At 27.5% G+C, this 19,392-nt stretch overlaps 1 protein-coding gene across 1 annotated transcript; it reads right to left on the bottom strand.

Annotated features, from left to right (window-relative positions):
- Positions 1-5,544: 5,544 nt before the first annotated feature.
- On the bottom strand, positions 5,545-12,283 carry LOC111030827. The gene is made up of 6 exons (XM_022310522.1): positions 11,200-12,283; positions 7,793-7,966; positions 7,529-7,670; positions 7,117-7,463; positions 6,144-6,345; positions 5,545-6,004 (listed from the first exon to the last, which is right to left on the bottom strand). The coding sequence occupies exons 1-6, from the start codon at positions 11,968-11,970 to the stop codon at positions 5,688-5,690; spliced, it is 1,953 nt and encodes a 650-aa protein (XP_022166214.1). The 5' UTR covers positions 11,971-12,283; the 3' UTR covers positions 5,545-5,687.
- Between the last annotated feature and the right edge of the window lie 7,109 nt (positions 12,284-19,392).

Genomic DNA, 19,392 nt, shown 5'->3' with positions numbered 1-19,392 from the left:
TGTAATATTGTTATAATTATTATTGTGTTCGTCCCATCCATTATGAGATTATTTAACATACAGTCTTATATATATTTTAGCCTTACCTACTTAAATAATTGTTTTTCTTTATTTTCTTGTCTTCTAATTCCAACCATATTAGGACATAATACCCGTGTGTTAGACTTATGCTATGTCTAACTAATGTAAACATAAAACTAAAAATGTATTGTTAATTTTAAAAAGTTTTTCTTGCTTAAAAATTAAATATTTATTAATTATATATTAGAATAAATCTATGGTGCCCTGAGAATATACTTACCTTTAAGTTTTATAATATTAAAAATAACAGTAGAAAGATTCTTCTGAATGTAATATAGCAATGTTATTTATGTGTTAGTAAGACAGAGCATATGGTAGTTTAACAACCTCTTAAGAACTTAATAAACATGTTTTCATGATGTGCATCAGGAAATTATTCTATAATTAATTTATTGGAAAACACCCCATACTTATGGAAGCTATTAACATTTTTGTATTTATGATTTTACAGAAAGCATTGACTATTTAACTAATACAATAATTTGTTTTATAATTAATATTTTAAAAATCTTTTTTTTTATATAATTTATAAATACTTGCGGCTGCATTTATAGCATGGGTTCTCAACTTTTTGAGATCCACGCCCCCTCTCAAACTATTTTATGAGCTCACGCCACCCCCTACACTTCTATAAGATTGATGTATGCATAATATTTATATGTAAACTATACTTTAATGTTGGTTATTGGATTAGTATGAATACAACTTAAATGACTTTTTTTTAATATTAAATGAATTTACAAAATAAAAAATATAATTTAAAATTAATATTAACTGTTATTAAATATACAATTAATGAGAGGGTTGGCCCCGTTTATTTTTAATCAATTTTTTTATGTTTGGCAACATCTCTGATAATACGCATCTCAAATCACTCCCCACGTCCAATCGTGCTCGATATTTCAATTTTATATAAGCAAGCGCCAAAAAGCCAAACTCGCAGAGGTAGGTGGAAGTAAACTGAACCAATAGCTTCACAGCTTCATTGGCAACTTCCGGATATACAGAGAGATAACACAGCCAAAAATCTTCAACATTCTTACTTTTAAAGTCTTCTTTGGCTTGTGAATCATTCTTATGTCGATGGTCGTGTTTTTTTCAATATTTTCACGCTCCCCTAGGGTGGCGCGCCCCCCAGGTTGAGAACCCGTTTTTTAGTATATATTTTTTTATTTCTTGAAACTAAAAATTAAAATTAAAGAGTTGAATTCAAATTATTTTTATATCTTTAAAATTGGTAATTTGTTAATCTGATTAATTATAAGAAAAAAGTTGATAGTAAAACATTTATCAAATTCAAGTAACTAATTTTTTTTAAATATTTTTTTTTTGGAATTAATTTTATGCGTAATATTTTTTTCTGGCATGAATATAGTTCTTAAATTATATATTATCCATATAATATGTACATATTTTGTCATACTTTTAATTAACACTATTTTTTAAATTTAGTCAAATTTGTCTGTTATCACTGTTGATCATTGTTTTTTTTAGAAATGTATTTATTTCACACCTGCTATTTATTAAATTTAGCAGTTTACAGCCTAAGCATATTTTCCTTTACAATACCAAGTATCAAAAGCACTTTATAACAAACAAACTTAAGTACGACCAACTATGATAGTTGTACAAAATAATGTTATTGGGTAACTTAAAAAAAGGAAATTAATTTTATAATATTATATTTTATCCGAATTCGAGTAAGTACAAAGTTTATTTTACTTTTAAAAGTATCTTCTTTCTAGTGTGCTTAAATCTTGTTCTACATAATAATTCAACCAAACAATGCTTCAATAGCGACACTGCTTTATTGTCTTCATGTTTATACCAACTAATGACATGTGTGAGTTTTTGTGAACTATCCATGGACCATGCCGCCAGTTGGAATACTCTGCATTGACTTCCTATTGAGCAGATTAATTTTTTTATTCATACTAATAATAAATATTGTTTTATTTGAACTCCTTTGTAAAAGAAAAGGCTGATTTTAATTTGCTCAAGTCTGACCAAATTAACTTGTTACTCAAATGGTGTAGAAATGAAAACTTTTATATTGTAACTATTTATTTTTTAGCTTCCAAAACTAAAATAGTAGTTGTAAAATAAAATAGTTACTTTTTCAAATTTACAACAATCATAACAAAATATTATGTATCTTTTCCCATAAAGTACCTATCCTCACTCTCCTCAACATTGTCTTAAATAAAGTGAGTTTTATTTTATTAATTATACAATTAAATAGTTAAATCCCCATAATCTAGCTTTAGCCCTTGGCAATATATTATTATCTAATAAAATATGATTCAATATTATTTTGTTACCTGACTGAATTATCTGTATTTTATAATCTATGATAATATTTAGTTAAAAATTAATAAAATACAGTCTTAAAAAAGTACTAAATAATAAACTATTTAAAAAAATAGTTGAATTATCCTATTTTCATGTACAATATTTTAAATCTTAAAACTAATTTACCAATGAAAAGTGAATACAGAAGGAAATGTCCAAAATATTTTCTGCCGACATATCATATAAATTATAAACACAAAATCCCTGGATTGATGAACATTGATTTGAAAACCCGCTTTTTTTATTAATGACTGTTTTAAATTCAATGTTTGATAAATTAGATATGAAAAATTAAGATTTATCCTGGAACAAATATTTTATATTTTGTTTATTATATTTAAAAAAAAACCTTAATCTTAAGAACTTTAAAAGTTTAAACATTCCGTATTTTTCACTAAATATTACAAATATTATTATTCTCTGTACATGATACAATTAGATAAATTTTAATTTTAAATTGTTTACTTTTTGATGTTTTTAATCATTGATGCAAAATCTTTTTCTTGGATTTAAAGCTTGGAAATTAAAGAAATTTTTTTAAAGTTTGTTGTTTTAGCAATTTCAACATTTCAAAAACAATATTTTATGAACAATCTATTAATTTTTAAAATAATTTGTAGATTGAAATTTGATATTTAAACGAAAAATAAGTTTAGTGATAATGGTGTTATATGGAAAATGTTTGTTTTGCAATTTACTACCCATATTATTATTTTATAAACATAATAAATGTAGACGGTATTAATTTAATTTATTCCAATAGCAAGTTTATGGATCTAATCTATTGTTCTCGTGTATGTCTAACTACATTCATCATATGATACCATCATATAAAGATTAGTAACTATGATATTCAGTTTGCAAATCTTGTTCTTATGCAAACTAAATTGTTTAATTATTTATAATTTTGTTTCATAAAAATGATTGAGTTTAAAACTTAAATGTGTATAATGTATTTACAGAAAAACTGAGTTTTGGAAAACCAGCTTTAAGAGGAGATGTTGCAGAGAAGAAATCTAACAGTAAGCTACAAAGGCAATTATTGAGATGAAAAACTAAACAATATTATAATTTATCTTATTGGCTATATTTTCTGTTTAGATCTGGGATAAAATGTCTAGAGGGGAACATGCTGTCAACATACTGGTAATATGTAGAACATTGAATAGCTAAACAAAGACCATGATCTATTAAGATGTCTTAGAAGTATGAGTCAAGCCAATGCTGATTGCCTAAGACGCCAATTGGTCCACCTCCAGCCAATAAATTATTAGAACAATTTTTACTGTATTTATTTAAATGTATTGACCGACAATTATTATTTTTTTTGTTCACTTTTTTATTTTTTCAACATTTCTGATGGTTGATCCCATATATTAAAACAATATTTTCATAATTATATAGTTACATTTAATCATTTAATAAAAATATTATGAATCCTTCAATAATATTTTACAACATATCAATAATATTATGAGTATTGAGTACATAAACACAATATTTTTTCCCACATAAGAAAAAAATACTAATAATAAATAAAATGCTTAATTTGAGATATTGCCATATTGGTAAAATCATTTATAATAGTGTTATCATTTTGATTAATATTATTAAAACATACATATTTAGTATACTGACTTGATGATTTATTGTTTTCAACATTTGTTTAGTAGAACTATGCTGATATTTTAATAGACAATCCTGATAATATTAAATATTTTTCAAATTTTTGATTTATGTATTTAGAATATTAGTATATTTTTTAGTTTTCCTTTAAATTTGTATCAAATGGATACTTAACATTTTTCTTATTGAAGTTACAAATCCTAGCTATACTACTTAATCCGTCTTATTATTCCTTTTTTTTATTGGAACAAAATGTTTAACAAAATAATAAGTATACAAACAGTACCTATGGTACTATATTAGTAATTAATATAGGGTATATGTATGTATGTCTATCGGTCGTTAAGATTATCCCTAGGTGTCATGGTTATAAGAAAATATAAGAAATATAAATAATTGATCAGAAATAAAAGGACAAGATTAAACAACAAAAAAATATTTTTATCATAAAATTGAAAATACTGATAATTCGTTATTAATAAATTATGATCATGGTAAAAGATACTAAAAGTTCACACTTCGTTTTACAGAATATTTTGATTATGAAATGAAAAAAAAACTAGTTATTTATCGTTTTTAACGAGTTGGATTAGATTATTTAACAAATTTAATTCAATTCAACTAGTTAAGTTAAAAAGTTACTTAAAATGTAACTTTCTAATTAGTAAGTGCCAAGCTTTGAATCTAGGTATATGAATGCTGCCCAATAAAAATTTTTAAATTTTGCAGCTGGGGAGGCAATGTTATGCCTCTGGTAAACACACCTCTGTAAATAAGAGACACACAAAAAAACCGACAACCTCATTGTATGGAATCTAGATAGAAACCATAGGTAAAAGACTGCTAATGTAATTTTTCAGCTGTAAATGTTGTGTCTAATAACATACATAAATGGTTATTTGAAGTATAGTATGGAATTATTTGTAATTATTGTTGAATACGAAATTGGAATAAAATAACTAATAAGTGATTAACATTGTAGGTACAAAAATTAAAACAGTTCTCAGTAACTATTAGCATTTAAAATAAATATTATTATAAAAATGTATCTAAAAAGGATATCTCTGACATATTATTTGTATCGATAAATGATTTAGTAGCCTAAATAAAAAATAAGGTCAATATATATTGTAAGTTGTACATTGAATAATACATTATCTACTTTTTTTATACTTTTGCACATATGTTATACTTTATGTTATAACTTTTGCACAAATATAATAGTTCAAAATAATTTAGTAGATATCCAGTCAGCATAAACCTATATCTGCAAATGTTGCACCCATAAGGCTTACTACTCATTGATGTGATATGAACCATGATTAGCACATTACTGTGAGCAGAACAAGAAGAGTACTCAAAGTTTAAATGTAACTCTCAAACATATTAAGTGTAATTATATAACAACTGATTGTTATTATTTACAATCATTAATCAAACTAGTTTAATAGGCATAAGAGAATAAATACAATTAATAAGAACTAGTTAATTTAAAAATTTGTCTTTATTGTTGTCGCTTTAAAATAACTCGATTCACAGAAATAATTTTAATACTCATTTAAATATTTTTTTTTTTTTTTGAAACCAAATTTAATACTAATAGTATTCATAAACCTTCAATTTAAATTTTAAAATAATTGCTTTGCTAAGGTGTAAGCACAACGTCTGTTAATAGCCTTGGTATACTTGTTGACAAATGTATACCTTAACCTTAGTTTTAAATTTTCTTCTGGTCCAAATCTGTTACAAGTACTTTTAACAATAGTATTTTCTCCAACCAACATAGTTTTTTGACTTTGTTGAGGACCACGCCACATATGGAACTCATTAATTTTAAACTTGTTACCTTGTTCGACAAGCAACTGGTCCCGTAACAATAAACCAGTCTGTCTAAATCTAGTATATGGTGAATAAGATGATGTTGAAAATCCTATTTGTAGATCATCTATAAACATGAACAAATTAATTAAAGAGTTAGGTTAGAACAATTCTGTATTGAAAATACAATTGTAACAAAATCACATGAAATTAGTTAGTAAATTGTAAAAAAAAAATCTAAAATACCGTTTAAAAAAAAAAATTACCCTTGTCATCGGCAATTTTTTGACCATTAGGAAAATCAACCACCATAAACAACTCTAACATATGTGCATAGTCTCCTCCATTGGCACTCGAATAAGGTGTACTGCACTCTAAAGTTAAGTTTTTACTATGAACATGGCGAACTTCATCTATAGTACACTTATACATATCAAACTTCTTTATTAAGCAAGCATTAGATACTACCTGAAAAAAAATACTTATGAAAATCACAGTTTTTCAAAAGGATAGTGTCAAAAATAAAATCATTTAAAATTATAGGAGTAAAGGTTTGCAACTTATTGCTCTAATAAAAATTTAGATCTGGACTCAATTTTTTATATTCAATAAAATAAGTACTAGAAACTACTTAAGTGTACTTCATATAATTTTTATAAAATAAATTAAATTTTTTATTTATAAAAGGCAGATGAATTAATATTATTATTTATCAACAAGTTGACAAAGTAGCTACATACATGATGTCTTTAACTTAAAACATGACATAGCAAATTATACACTCAGAAGAATCCATAATACTTTGTTCACTTTAACATCAGAATGAATTGGACTATTATACAATTTAAAAAAAGAATATTCACTAAGGTCCCACAGAGGCCTTTTATATTTTAATAGCAAAGTATGAGCATTTTAAAATTTACAATAATGACAAGAAATAAAAGTAAAAATATCATAAAAAGTCTATTTATTTAATATATTATTATTCAGTGCTAAATGCTATATTTTTTTATTAACAACAATAAAGGTACCTAGTTTTTAAATTTTTATTGATGTTATATTATACATATAAATATGCTAATACATAAAGAGTTCGATAGTCAAATAAATTAAAAGCAATAATATATTTAATACAAATAAAAATCTTTACAATTATTGTACCAATAACAGAATATTTTGTAAAATAATATTCAGTTTCATTAAAAAATTTTTTTCAGAAAATATAAATCAATTATTTACCTTGCACGGATCAAAAAATGTGACTAGAGGTTCATCCATCATGTACCACTTATTTTTGGAAGAGTCAGGACAGTCAACACTTTCAGAATCACAATCAACTACAACTTCTGTATTTGATCTCATATCAAATCCATAAACATTACTCCACCATGAACACAATGTTGAATCTGATGAACTGTCAGTATCAGTAGACAATGTTTCAGATTTGTCAGTCTTGTTTAAAGTTAGCCTATCAAATTTTTTATATGTCTTCTTTTTAGTACTTTTGCGTATACGACAATTTCCAAAGACTCGTCTTTGTTCTAATAACTGGCCGTACAGAGTAACACACATAGGAATCATTAGGCCTATACAAATATATAAATTACAATATCATACAAAAAATATTTATTTATTATATATATATACAAACCATTTGAAACAAGAAAACGATCTCTAGCTTCTATAACCTGTTCCATTTGATCTCCTTGACTTACAACACAGTCTCCCAAAAAATCAGCTAATATAACATCTACCTTCTTAAGTCTGTGTGGTAACTGTTTTAAGTCATGAACCTAAAAATACAAAGCTATTTAAAAAGAATTCAGTAAAAAAACCTGTAACACATGTATATTTAACATAATAAGATGTATAATACTAGTAATAAGTCATATAAATGAAATGATATTTTTCTTACATTGCTTTGAACTAAGGTGATCACAGTACTATACCGGTTGTCTGTGATTATGCGTCGAGCATATTCAATACAAGCAGACTGTTCTAAAGCAATTACTTTTTTGGCTTTTCCATCCCGAGCACATAACAAAGGTAATAAGCCAATACCACAGCGAATAACTAATACCACTTTATCCTGAAAAATGAATTCAAAATAATTTTAATACATATTACATGAGACAGTAGAAAAGTACTAAAAATAATTATTATATATTTTTATTTTAATATAAAAAATTGTATATAGGCAATAATATTTTAGATTCTAAGCATAACGAATGAATATATTCTATTTACAATGTGTTTTTTTTTCAATCCGTCATCAACATTTAGACATGTCAAAACTGAAAAGCCTTAGTAGCATTTCATTAACAAAACATTTTCACTCCTTTTAAGCTTTGAAATTTTTTTTGAATTTTGTACATTTTTTAACTATTAATTCATCAAGTAAAAAAGCTTAAATATTTAGTTAAAGTCTTCATAAGATGCTTTAATAGCAGTTCAAAAATATTAAGTATACATAAGCAGTTATTTTTTAAAATATTTCAATATATTAAAAATATACCTATTTAATATTTCATTCAAATCTCAAAAGTTGATAAAATTCATAAAAGTTTTTTTATCAAAGCTAGTATTAGAAATTTTAATAGTAGATTCCAAACAATTTTCTAGATCTTAAACAAAAAAAAAGTTGACCGGAGAGTCACGCAATTTATAGACATGAAATATTTACTTTTTTTATTTATTTAATTTGATTATTTATACAAGTATGCTAGGATAACACAACATCTTTGCTCAGAATCGTTTTTTGTTTGCAATGATTTATCATTGAATTCAAATAACACATCCATTTCAACAACATGCTCAAAAACTACTATACAACAAAGCGGTATACACTTGTCCACCTTTTTGTTTTTTTGAAATAAACATAATTCTATAATAATATAATAAGCTCATAATCCATAAGAATTTCTAAAATGTTTAATTAAAATAAAGCACAGTACGCATAACATTGAAATTAAGTATATTTCAAAATAATATATTAGTTTATTTTGTAGTACAGGGGCATATGTATGAGAGCTGATTTGGGTGATACATCCTCCCCCTCCTCCAGAGCCTTTTTTATTTATTAAATAAATCTTTAATATTATAAATGTTGGTATAGTTTAAGTAAAAGTTCACTTTGCGGAAAGGTAAGATAACAAGAGAAGGAGCCAGGGGACAGATATCGTAGGGAATATTTGGCCCCTAATGTTCAAAATAGTTGTCGTTTTACCCCTAGAAAATAATCGTAGATTTGCAACTGTTTTAGTAAGTTAACCAGTCATTGGTATCAGTGTTAGAATTTTGCTAACATTAAACTTATGTTAAGAACCACTCATTCATTTAATAATAAATTTTTTTGAAAATGTATGTACCGCTTTTAAAAGTAATATGAAACATTAAATAATTAAATACATTTTTTAACCTATGTTTCAATAGGCTCAGCTCATCAAATTATTCATAGAAACAAAAACTAACAATGTTAGCATAATGCAAACATGATATCAACCATGTTACAAATCAAAGCAATACTTACTTACAATGGATTAATAATCTATAAGTATTTAAATAAAGAAAAAAATAATAAAAATATGTTTATAAATAATAATACCTTAATTAAGGTTCTCGCACACTGCAACGGTGGCGGTAATTTACTATTGGCTTAACGGCGCTGTTGCGGTAAATTGTGTGAGGCTGCATTATACCTGTTTCGCTACCGCCGCAGTGTGTGCAGGCCTTTATATTATAGGCCTTATATATATGCTGAAAACGTTAAAAAATAACAGCTATTTAACACACAAAATTTTTAATATAATATTTTTATTGTATTTTATACAGTGGGTGACTTAGCATTATCCAGCCAGTCACCTAGGGCTGAAAATTTTACTAAATCAAATTAATTTGGCGAGGGTGATTAACACTCCCATAAACTATAGTGTTGTGTTATTGAGCATTTGAGACTGACATAGGTAATGGAATTTATTAAAGTACTATTATTTTACCATTGTTTAAGTTTGTATAACCCATTTGATGTTATACAGAGTATTCAAAAATATTCATACGATTTAAAAAAGAATACAAGTTGTAAAATTCAAGTAATTACAAGTTAGAATAAGATGGTTGGTTGACGTTTAAGTGATATACTAACTTCCCATAAATCTGTTGAAGTAAGTTGATTGTTATTTTATTGATAGTGTAGAAATATAAATCATAAAGATTTGCAACTTTTCACCATTAGCGTATTACATTACTATTACTATTCACCACAATACATTTTTTTTAAATATTAAGATTACTTTTAAGTCATTTATATCCTCGTTTATATTATTCTGTGGTATGTTGGTATTGGCTAAAATTAATTATATCTACCGAAAAAGGTAACGCAAATAATATAAATATACTACACGACATAAACTTAACTATATGTACATTAAAAAGGAAGTTTGGCAGCCTATTAGGGCGCAGGAGTGCTATTAACTATGTGGCAGGTACATAGATGGTTGACCAGGTGGGGGTAAGAAATGGATGTTGTCTGATCGCAGCATAAGAAAACTGATTGCCAACAAAATTGCTTCTAAATACAACCAACCATCACTATATCCATAATATACATTTGTATTATGTAGGTACAATTTTGAAGACGGATTACAACATTATAAGAAATACAAATATAGGTACTTTGTGAGGTACTTTGTTTTAAATATTGTTAATAAGAACCTATATACCTATATCCAAAACCAGTGTTGGGGTTACTCTAAAAAATTAAGTTACAAGTTTGTGAAACAAAATAATTTTTTATGTAATATGATGGTAATTTAATAACATTTTATTGTAAGTAATTTATTTGTAATCTAAGGTACTTTTTTGTAATTAAATTACAGAATTACTCGTTATTTTATTTTTGTTTAAAAATATATTAAAATATATTATACACCTAAGTATTAAAATTTATAAGTAAAATTTTCTAAGCTCTGATATTTTTACTATAGCGATTGACTATTTGAAGATAAAGTAGATAGAAATAGAATATAATTCTTATCTGTATTGTTTAAAATAAATTTGATAAATTAAGATTAATGTGTGGCAGAATGAGCATCTGTTAATAATTTCATGTAGTTGATTATCATTATTTAGTTTATGTACCTATTGTATTGACAACATGGTTATTAGGTAAGCACCAGTGATATTTTTGAAAAAAAGGAACTTAAAAAAAATTTAGTTACAATTTTGATAAGGAATTAGTAATGTTATTTGTTACCAAAATAGTAATTTCTGCTACACTGTTCAAAATCTTATTAGTAACTTTGGTAAGATAAAATTTATATTAACCTTAATATATCCGTTTGAACAATATTCTATACAGTTTTTGTATGTAATAGTGCGCACATAGTCTTTAATTTCTGACTCGTGTATCCCATAGCGAGCATAACGATCATCATTAAAATCTGCAGCCGTCATCATATTCATCTTCTCTAAATCACCTGGGTCTGATTCACATTCTGAATCATACTCAGAATTTTCATGTAAATCCAGGAAATTCTTGTTGGTAAAACCACTTTGACTTAAACCTGGCTCTGTACAAGCAGATTCATTTGTAGAACCTGATTGGTCATTTCTAATGGGTATATTGTTGACATTTTTCGATGAAATGAATTCGTTAAATCTCACTGTGGCATTGTTTCTGTTCTTTCGATATTTGTTTGAGTACTTCTTATTGTTGAACTGAGCCTGACGATATTCATATTGTCCGGATTTTTTTTCTTTCCAATTCGTCCTGTCCGAATTTTTAACGTTTCTTGGGCTTACCGCTCCCGAAACAGGGTTTGAACCCGAAGGCGTAATCGGGGACACGGGCATTTCTGATTCATCGTACAGGTTTTTATCAGAAAACACTGATACTTCGACGGGTTGAACCACTTTGAAATATTTCAAATAGGCTGTGGTGTTACAAGTAGATTTTACGGTGCTGGGGTGGTCGGCGGTTATCTTACCGCACGGATCACGTGCTCCGTCAGGTTGCTGCTGTTCCTGGTTCTCCAGTTCATTTCTCCCAATTGCATAATTGTTATTACTCGCATTATTACCTTCGTTATGCTGCATTGTGGTCGACCGCGATTCGTAGCAGTTTGCTTACTAAATCGGACGAAATATGCACTTATCGAACACGATCTAACAAATGCCGCAATCCAACGACACAAAGGCGGACGAACTACAACGATAACACGTCGACTGACGAGACTGCGACGAACGACAAATCGGACAAATACTCGTCACTCGAACAGGAGTGTAATAGCGATTAGCGGATAATAATATCATAGTTATAGATGTAAGGATTAACTAGTATCTGCAGGAAAAAAACCCGACGACCGTACTGATAACGACATAATAATATTGTCAAGGTTTGTCGTGGTGTCATAGACCTAATACTATATTATAAGGTCTATGCGTGGTGTACAATATTATTACCAAATAATAATCACTGTTCATTATCATATTGTCTCTTAGTTCAAATTTTCGGCGCCAATAATAAATGGGTTGACGGAATTACGGAAACGTGATAACGACCATATCGTGGACCACGGGGGGTCAAAACGTAACATTTCTACTTGAATGGTGATTTACGGACATTGTTTTTTTTGTTGTGGTACATACCACGAGTTACGATAAACATCTTAATTCGTAGTACATACTAATAGAAAATATAAAAATAAATACCATAATATTATATGATATTGTGGTGTAGTTTTGCCATAGAGCTGTAGAGGGTATTCGAGATACATAGGTAGGTCTACGGACTACAGCGTTACCTAAAACTCTAAATTTCTTATTTATTTAGATTTTTGGAACCTCTAGTTCAAGGAATGAAACATTTTATTTATACAAACACAATAAATGAAAAAGTACAAGAATTAAAATATATTCTTATCATGTGTCAAAACATTGCCTGTTTCTACAGTAAAATGTGAACGCGGATTTAGTTTAATGAACATAAATCATAATGTGTTGAGATCCAAACGATCAATAAAATATTAATTGAACCTCATGTTCATCAATTTAAATGGGGTAGCTTTTAATATATGGAATCCAACCGAATATTTTAGAAGCTAGCTAGATAATCGTCCGAGAAAAGTAGACATTGGAATTTGGAAGTGTTAACAGAAAAAAAAAATCATGGAATATTTTGTAAATTGTCACATTATATTTGCTATATGGATTATAAATAAACAGAAACTTATAATATGATTATTAATTATTTTTCGAATATAACACATTTAAAATTTTAAATATTTATATAATATAATATATATGTTACGGGCAAAGTGGAAAATTCGGGCAATGTATACAATGCCCGGGCATTGTACACAGTGACCGGGCATTGTATACAATGTCCGAGGTATATTGGGCAATGTAAATTGTGAAGTATTTATACAAATAATCTGCATAATATATTTTGTTAGATGATAATGATAAACTAATATGAATTTATAATCGACATCTGATTGTGCTTGCATGTCGATCAAGTCAATTTGACAGCGAGAATTCATTTCAGAAGATATGATTGGTTTTACAACCAACCCTTTTTTAGCTGTACTTCCCTTCTTTTTACACGATTTGCAATTATTTAAGTATAACATTATTACATCTCTAGTTATATTTTTGTACTTTTTATTAATCTCGTGTTCCATTCTATTTCTACCTCCATGTCCAATTGACAAATGAACTTCATGTATAATATCATATAACTGAACATTATGCACATAATATTTTATTGCATTACCTTTAAATACATTTAAAATTTAATTGATTAAAAAAAAATTATAATACTCTTATATAAATAATCATATAAACGAGTATAATAATTATTAGTATATAATATCATTGATTAGGTAAAATAATATTATGCAGATTATTTGTATAAGTACTTCACAATTTACATTGCCCAATATACCTCGGACATTGTATACAATGCCCGGTCACTGTGTATAATTTCCGGTCATTGTATACATTGCCCGAATTTTCCACTTTGCCCGTAACATATATATCTAATCAGTTAATTGATTTTATTATTTTTTAATTATTTTAATTTTTAATTTTTAATTTAACAACTAGGCTAATTGATATAAGGGGTGTCATGTAGCATATATTTCCCAAAACAATATTTGCGACCATTGGCGTAGCCAGGGAAAGGGGTATAAAGGGGGTATTTTAAACAAACATAAAAAAAATATATATATTTTTAAAATATCACTCAATCATTCATGTATTTAAAAAGGAAAAAATAAGTTTAGGCATAAGAGCTTACAATAATTTATTTTAAGTTTTATTTATTCGAACCATTTTGAGCAGGACAATATGGTTATGAGCAGGGTTGGGATTTTATAGCAGTTAAAATTGCATAAATATGCGCTATAATATGACCTCAACTATCGCTAAATATGCGTTAAAAATATGCAACAAAAACAACAAAATATGAAAAAAAGTAAATTTATTAATTAATCACTTACAAATTTATATAAACGGCGAAAATACAACGTAACACACGAGTACAGGCACACGAGACAACTATATAAAATAAATTGACACCTATCATTCAACGTTGATAATCGGCGATTAATAATCGCAGTAGAAATCGACAAAAAAAAACCCCAACAAAATTAGCAGATAACAAAAATTAAACGTTTAACTTTATAATATTATGTATATTTACCATCAATTTATTGTACACCATGTTAAAATAAAAATAAAATGCTTAAATTAGAAAATCATTATCACATAGTTACTATGTCATACCTTTTCATCGGTAAATTATTTAAATTTAGCCACACTTATATCAATCAAACAAATAAAAAAATTTCAATTCAATTACAAACAAATTATAGAACTATTATTCTATTATTTTTCATTTTTAAATTAAAAACATTTTTTTTTTCATATGACAACTGACAAGATATTTTAACTAGAGAAATGAACAAATAATACAATTTATTCTTAAATTTGAAATATAGTCTGAATATTCTTTATTCATTAAAATGTACAATTATATACAAAATAAATTTATTATAACCATTACTACAAATTATTATTCATTACTTATTTGTTATTATATTTATAATTAATATTTGATACTTCCAATTATTATTATTTTTGTTTTTACATAATGGAATATATTTTAAATCTGTAACGTAAGTAAAAAAATAACTGAATGTGAAAATAAAATTAATTGACTTATAAGTTACTTCATGACATGGTAAAAAATTTAACTCATTATGTAAATTTGTAAAAAACTTAACTTTTTAACTTGTTAATGCCCAACCTGAATTAAGCACTGAACAATTGAGACGTTGGCACGGAAAAGATATAAATTCATAAAAACCAAATTTTACAGGAGAAAAAAAAAATTTAACATACATTGAGACTAAAGACTAGTGCCATCTTATGTTCAACGTAATTCCTAATATTTAAGGGAATTAGAACTATTAGAATACAATTTATTTTCATGTAAAATTGTTTCAATAAATACCGGCTTATACAATATTGAATTGTAAATCCAATGAAAATTTCATTTTACCATAAGATAAACCACTTATTATCCTATCTATGTTCCTAGTTTCAAAAAAATTGACACAACCAATTATTTTTATTACATGTTCAAAGTTGGAATGGAATTTGTTGTAAAAAACAACAGATTCCATAATAATTTATTCTCTATAACTCTATAACTTAAACCCTATATACCTACCTACTACTACCTGTCCACCTAGTATCTCTAATTATTAATGTTAGGTCTTAGGTAGGTACTTAATAACTAAAGTCTACAGCCAAAAGGTAGCGAACAGTAGGAAAGTAGTGAATATTTTAATTGAATCACTTAACACTTTAATGATTATTATTAATAACCTATACCTACATTTTTTTTGTGTATTTCTATAATTCTTAGATATTATGTAAAACCACACCATGATTATTAGGTTTTATAACTTTGTTTATTTTATGATGATTTGTGACTCAGAGGTGGACTTTCAACATTTTTCTCGGAAAAATAATATGTACCTACCTATTTCAAAGGTATATTTTTTATTTTTATAAAAAAATGTTTTGTGCTTGGGTGTAGCTTAGTCCATGCAAAAGTATGACAACTTCAAAAGTCAAAGGGTAATAGATTCTATCAATGTACAATATCTCAGACGTAACTTTAATATAATTACATAATAAAAATTACATTTATATGAATCAGATGTTTTATAATAAAAACAATTACAATGTGACATATTATATAGGTATTAGGTACTTAAATTTAATAATTTAAATATAAATTGTAATAAATATTTTACACCAATTTATTAGTAAATGATCAATAACTCCGTAGACCTGGTTTTACGGTATTGCATAATAATAAAATGAATAAATGAATTATTAGATTAATAATATGGCAGTGAAAATTGTATTCAAGTTTTGTATGATACAATATTGGTACAAGTCACATATTTAAGAAATACATTGTAGATTAATTCAGTAATATACTAATACGTAGACCAGCGTTTCTTAAACTTTTTTATCCGTGGAACTCTTTTTTATGTGCACTTTCAACGTGGACCCCCAACTTTTTTTAGCTTTTTTTTATTGAGCTCTTAACAATAAATTATTACAGCTCGACAATTAGAACCACTGCATTGTTTCAATACTTTCAATGCGTCATTTTATGTAAGGAATATTTGCAATAAAAGTTATAATTATGTGTCAAAATTTAAAATTTTGAATAAAAAACCACAAGTTTCGGGGAACCCTGAAGTGACCTCCGCGGAACCCTGGGGTTCCACGGAACACAGTTTAAGAAACGCTGACGTAGACAATAGACATGTAGTGATCACAGTGATGTAGAACGCTCAAAAACTAAAAATGCGTACAAATTTAAACATTCAGGTTGAAGTCGAGGTACATAATATGCCATAATAGCAAAAAAGCAAAATCTGCCTTTTCAGCGCTCTTGGTGGACAATTCTTTAATTAAATGCACTAAATTAAATACTTACTCAAAAAGATAGGAAGTGTCCACTGTAATACACTGTATTGTCTACATCGTGATACCTACTTACCCAAGACGTTACAATTTCTTTAGTTGGATTATACAATATTACGCGTTATTAAGTAAGATGGAGACAACATGGTCGTAGCATTATGAATTTACATAGGGGGAGGAGGGGGGGGCTATAGACCTTTTTTTCATTGAGGTATCGACGACGCTGCCGGAACTTTTTTCGAATTACTTCGGCAAAGGGGCTGAGCCTTTAACAATTTAAAACGTATTCGTAAATATTGGTGAAGTCTGAAATAATGAATTTCGTATAAAAATAAAATAATCGTTAGTGATGAACTGTTAACGCCGCGGTCGATCAGCATAAAAGTATAGACAATATGGGTTTTTGGCTAATATTAAATTACAAAATATCAATCTTAACTGTTGAAAAGTAGATAATAATTCATACCTAGTTTAAAGTAATACACTTAAGCAATAAACAAGTGATTGTAAATGCATTGTGGATACTTTTTTTTATCAGAAAACACGTTACCTATCTGACTCTACAGATTACAAGTTAAAAAAACCAGTGGATCTTACATTTTACTCAGGTAGATACTAAAAAAGTATCGGTGGAATTTTTAAAAAAAGGTTTAAAAAGTTCACAATCGGTCGAATTTATATGCGCCAACATAAACATATACAATAATAGCTGCATACGAATTGCGACCCAAAATACGAAAATATAAATTGCGATATCCGAGTTGCATCTTTGATTTTCGAATTGCATCACGAATTGCATCACGATTAATAACTGATTAATTGGTTAATAATATACATTTTTTCCTTCCTACGCGTATGCAAAATACGAGTATGGACTTTAATAGCTGTATGCAAGTTAGTAAGGTGAGGTACATAATATTGAATCTGTTATAACTACCTACTTACAATTTATAAATGTAAAATATTTCATTTGTGTAATGTAAAAATTATTTAAAAAAAGAACAACTATGTTACTTAAATTTCTCACATTATACAGTTTAAAGTAGCATCAGGAATATTGTACAGATATGGACAACAAGAAGGCACTATTGGTACACCGTAGCCCTCGACATATAGACTCGGTGCGCTTGTGGCTTGTCGTCATTAGTCATTACACATGAGACATAACATTCCCGATTACCAACGTCCTCAAATTTTCGAATGTCTAAACTTAGTTTGTTATAATTCTATAGCTATACGATACTGATCGCATTGTATTCAAACGGTTATTTGCAAACTCGTCTATATTTTACATCAATTGAATAAAAGAAAAACAAATTCTTAATTCGTGTAGGAATAGACAACTTTATACGTGTTGGTGTTTTTGAAAAATAGAGCTCGTTTTTATTGAGGGTAGGTAATAAGTCATACCAAGTATAACGTAATACACTTAAACGAAAATGGGCGATTGTAAATTCCACCGATACTTTTTTTACCTGTAAAACACGTTACTTCGATTACAGGCAACAAACACCAGTGGAATTGATATGGTTTTTGAGGTGTTCCAACGTGTAACCGGAGAAATTTACATTTTTTCCAAGTGTTAAAAAAGTACTAGTGAGAATTTATGAAAAAAGAGTTTAAAATTGTAGCAATCGGTGGAATTTACACAGGCCTTCTTGACCCTCGCAAAAAATGATTAGGTATTACATTTTTATAAAACCGGTATTTTGACGGAGTTAACAATAACATCTACAAAGTTTACAATAAAGGTTCCACTCGAAAACCGCGCACTTTTCATTTCGATGACAAAAAGATAGGCAAATACCACACATTTTTCGGTCATCGTATAACAAAATAAGGAAATGAAATTAAGTATGAAATCATAAATGTGCAAATTTCAAAAATAAAATTTTTAAAAATGTAGTGGTTTTAGGAGGCAACGACAATAAAAAAAAAAACTAAACAATTACATATTATGTAATATTGTTTGCAAATGTAAAAACGTATAGTGTGTACCTATAAACTATAACTTATATAGCCAGTACTGAGGTATTAAGTGTATAACATAGAATCAGTAACTACATAACTTATAAATGTAAAAACATGATTCATTTTGAGCTATATAGTTTCATTTTATAATGCTACAGCCTACAATTATTTTATAAAGAAAAACATTGTTTTTTTTACAGTAGGTAATATTCCCATCGACCGCGACGGTGGAGGTGCCGGATATCGTTGGCCGCCGTCGTCGAATTTTCGTTTATGTTGAAATGTCATTTGTTGTAATTCCTTCGAAACGATACTGATCATATTGTATTCAAACGATTATTTTTAAACTTGCTCGTATTTTAAAATTATTAAACAAAAGAAAACATAAGTTTGTGTAGAAACAGACAGCGGATTACCTTCAAAATTGGTGGAGATTTTGGGGCTGGCTTCTGCTCCACCGCGGGTTGACCCGGTATTGCAGTACCACCGGGAACGGCCCACATAATGCAAATTATCGTAGTGTATATTATGTTC

Source organism: Myzus persicae, unplaced genomic scaffold (genome assembly GCF_001856785.1).
Source record: "Myzus persicae strain clone G006 unplaced genomic scaffold, MPER_G0061.0, whole genome shotgun sequence".
Lineage (NCBI taxonomy): Eukaryota > Metazoa > Arthropoda > Insecta > Hemiptera > Aphididae > Myzus > Myzus persicae.
This window is presented reverse-complemented; position numbering and strand designations above follow the sequence as displayed.

Bases quoted from the DNA above. Each gene is read 5' to 3' on its own strand.
- LOC111030827 (XM_022310522.1), bottom strand. From the start codon at position 11,970: ATGCAGCATAACGAAGGTAATAATGCGAGTAATAACAATTATGCAATT. The intron at 7,967-11,199 runs GTTAATATAAAT...TTCATTTTTCAG, and splicing joins GTTCAAACGGATATATTAAG to GATAAAGTGGTATTAGTTAT. The intron at 6,005-6,143 runs GTAATTTTTTTT...TCATGTTTATAG, and splicing joins AAAAATTGCCGATGACAAGG to ATGATCTACAAATAGGATTT.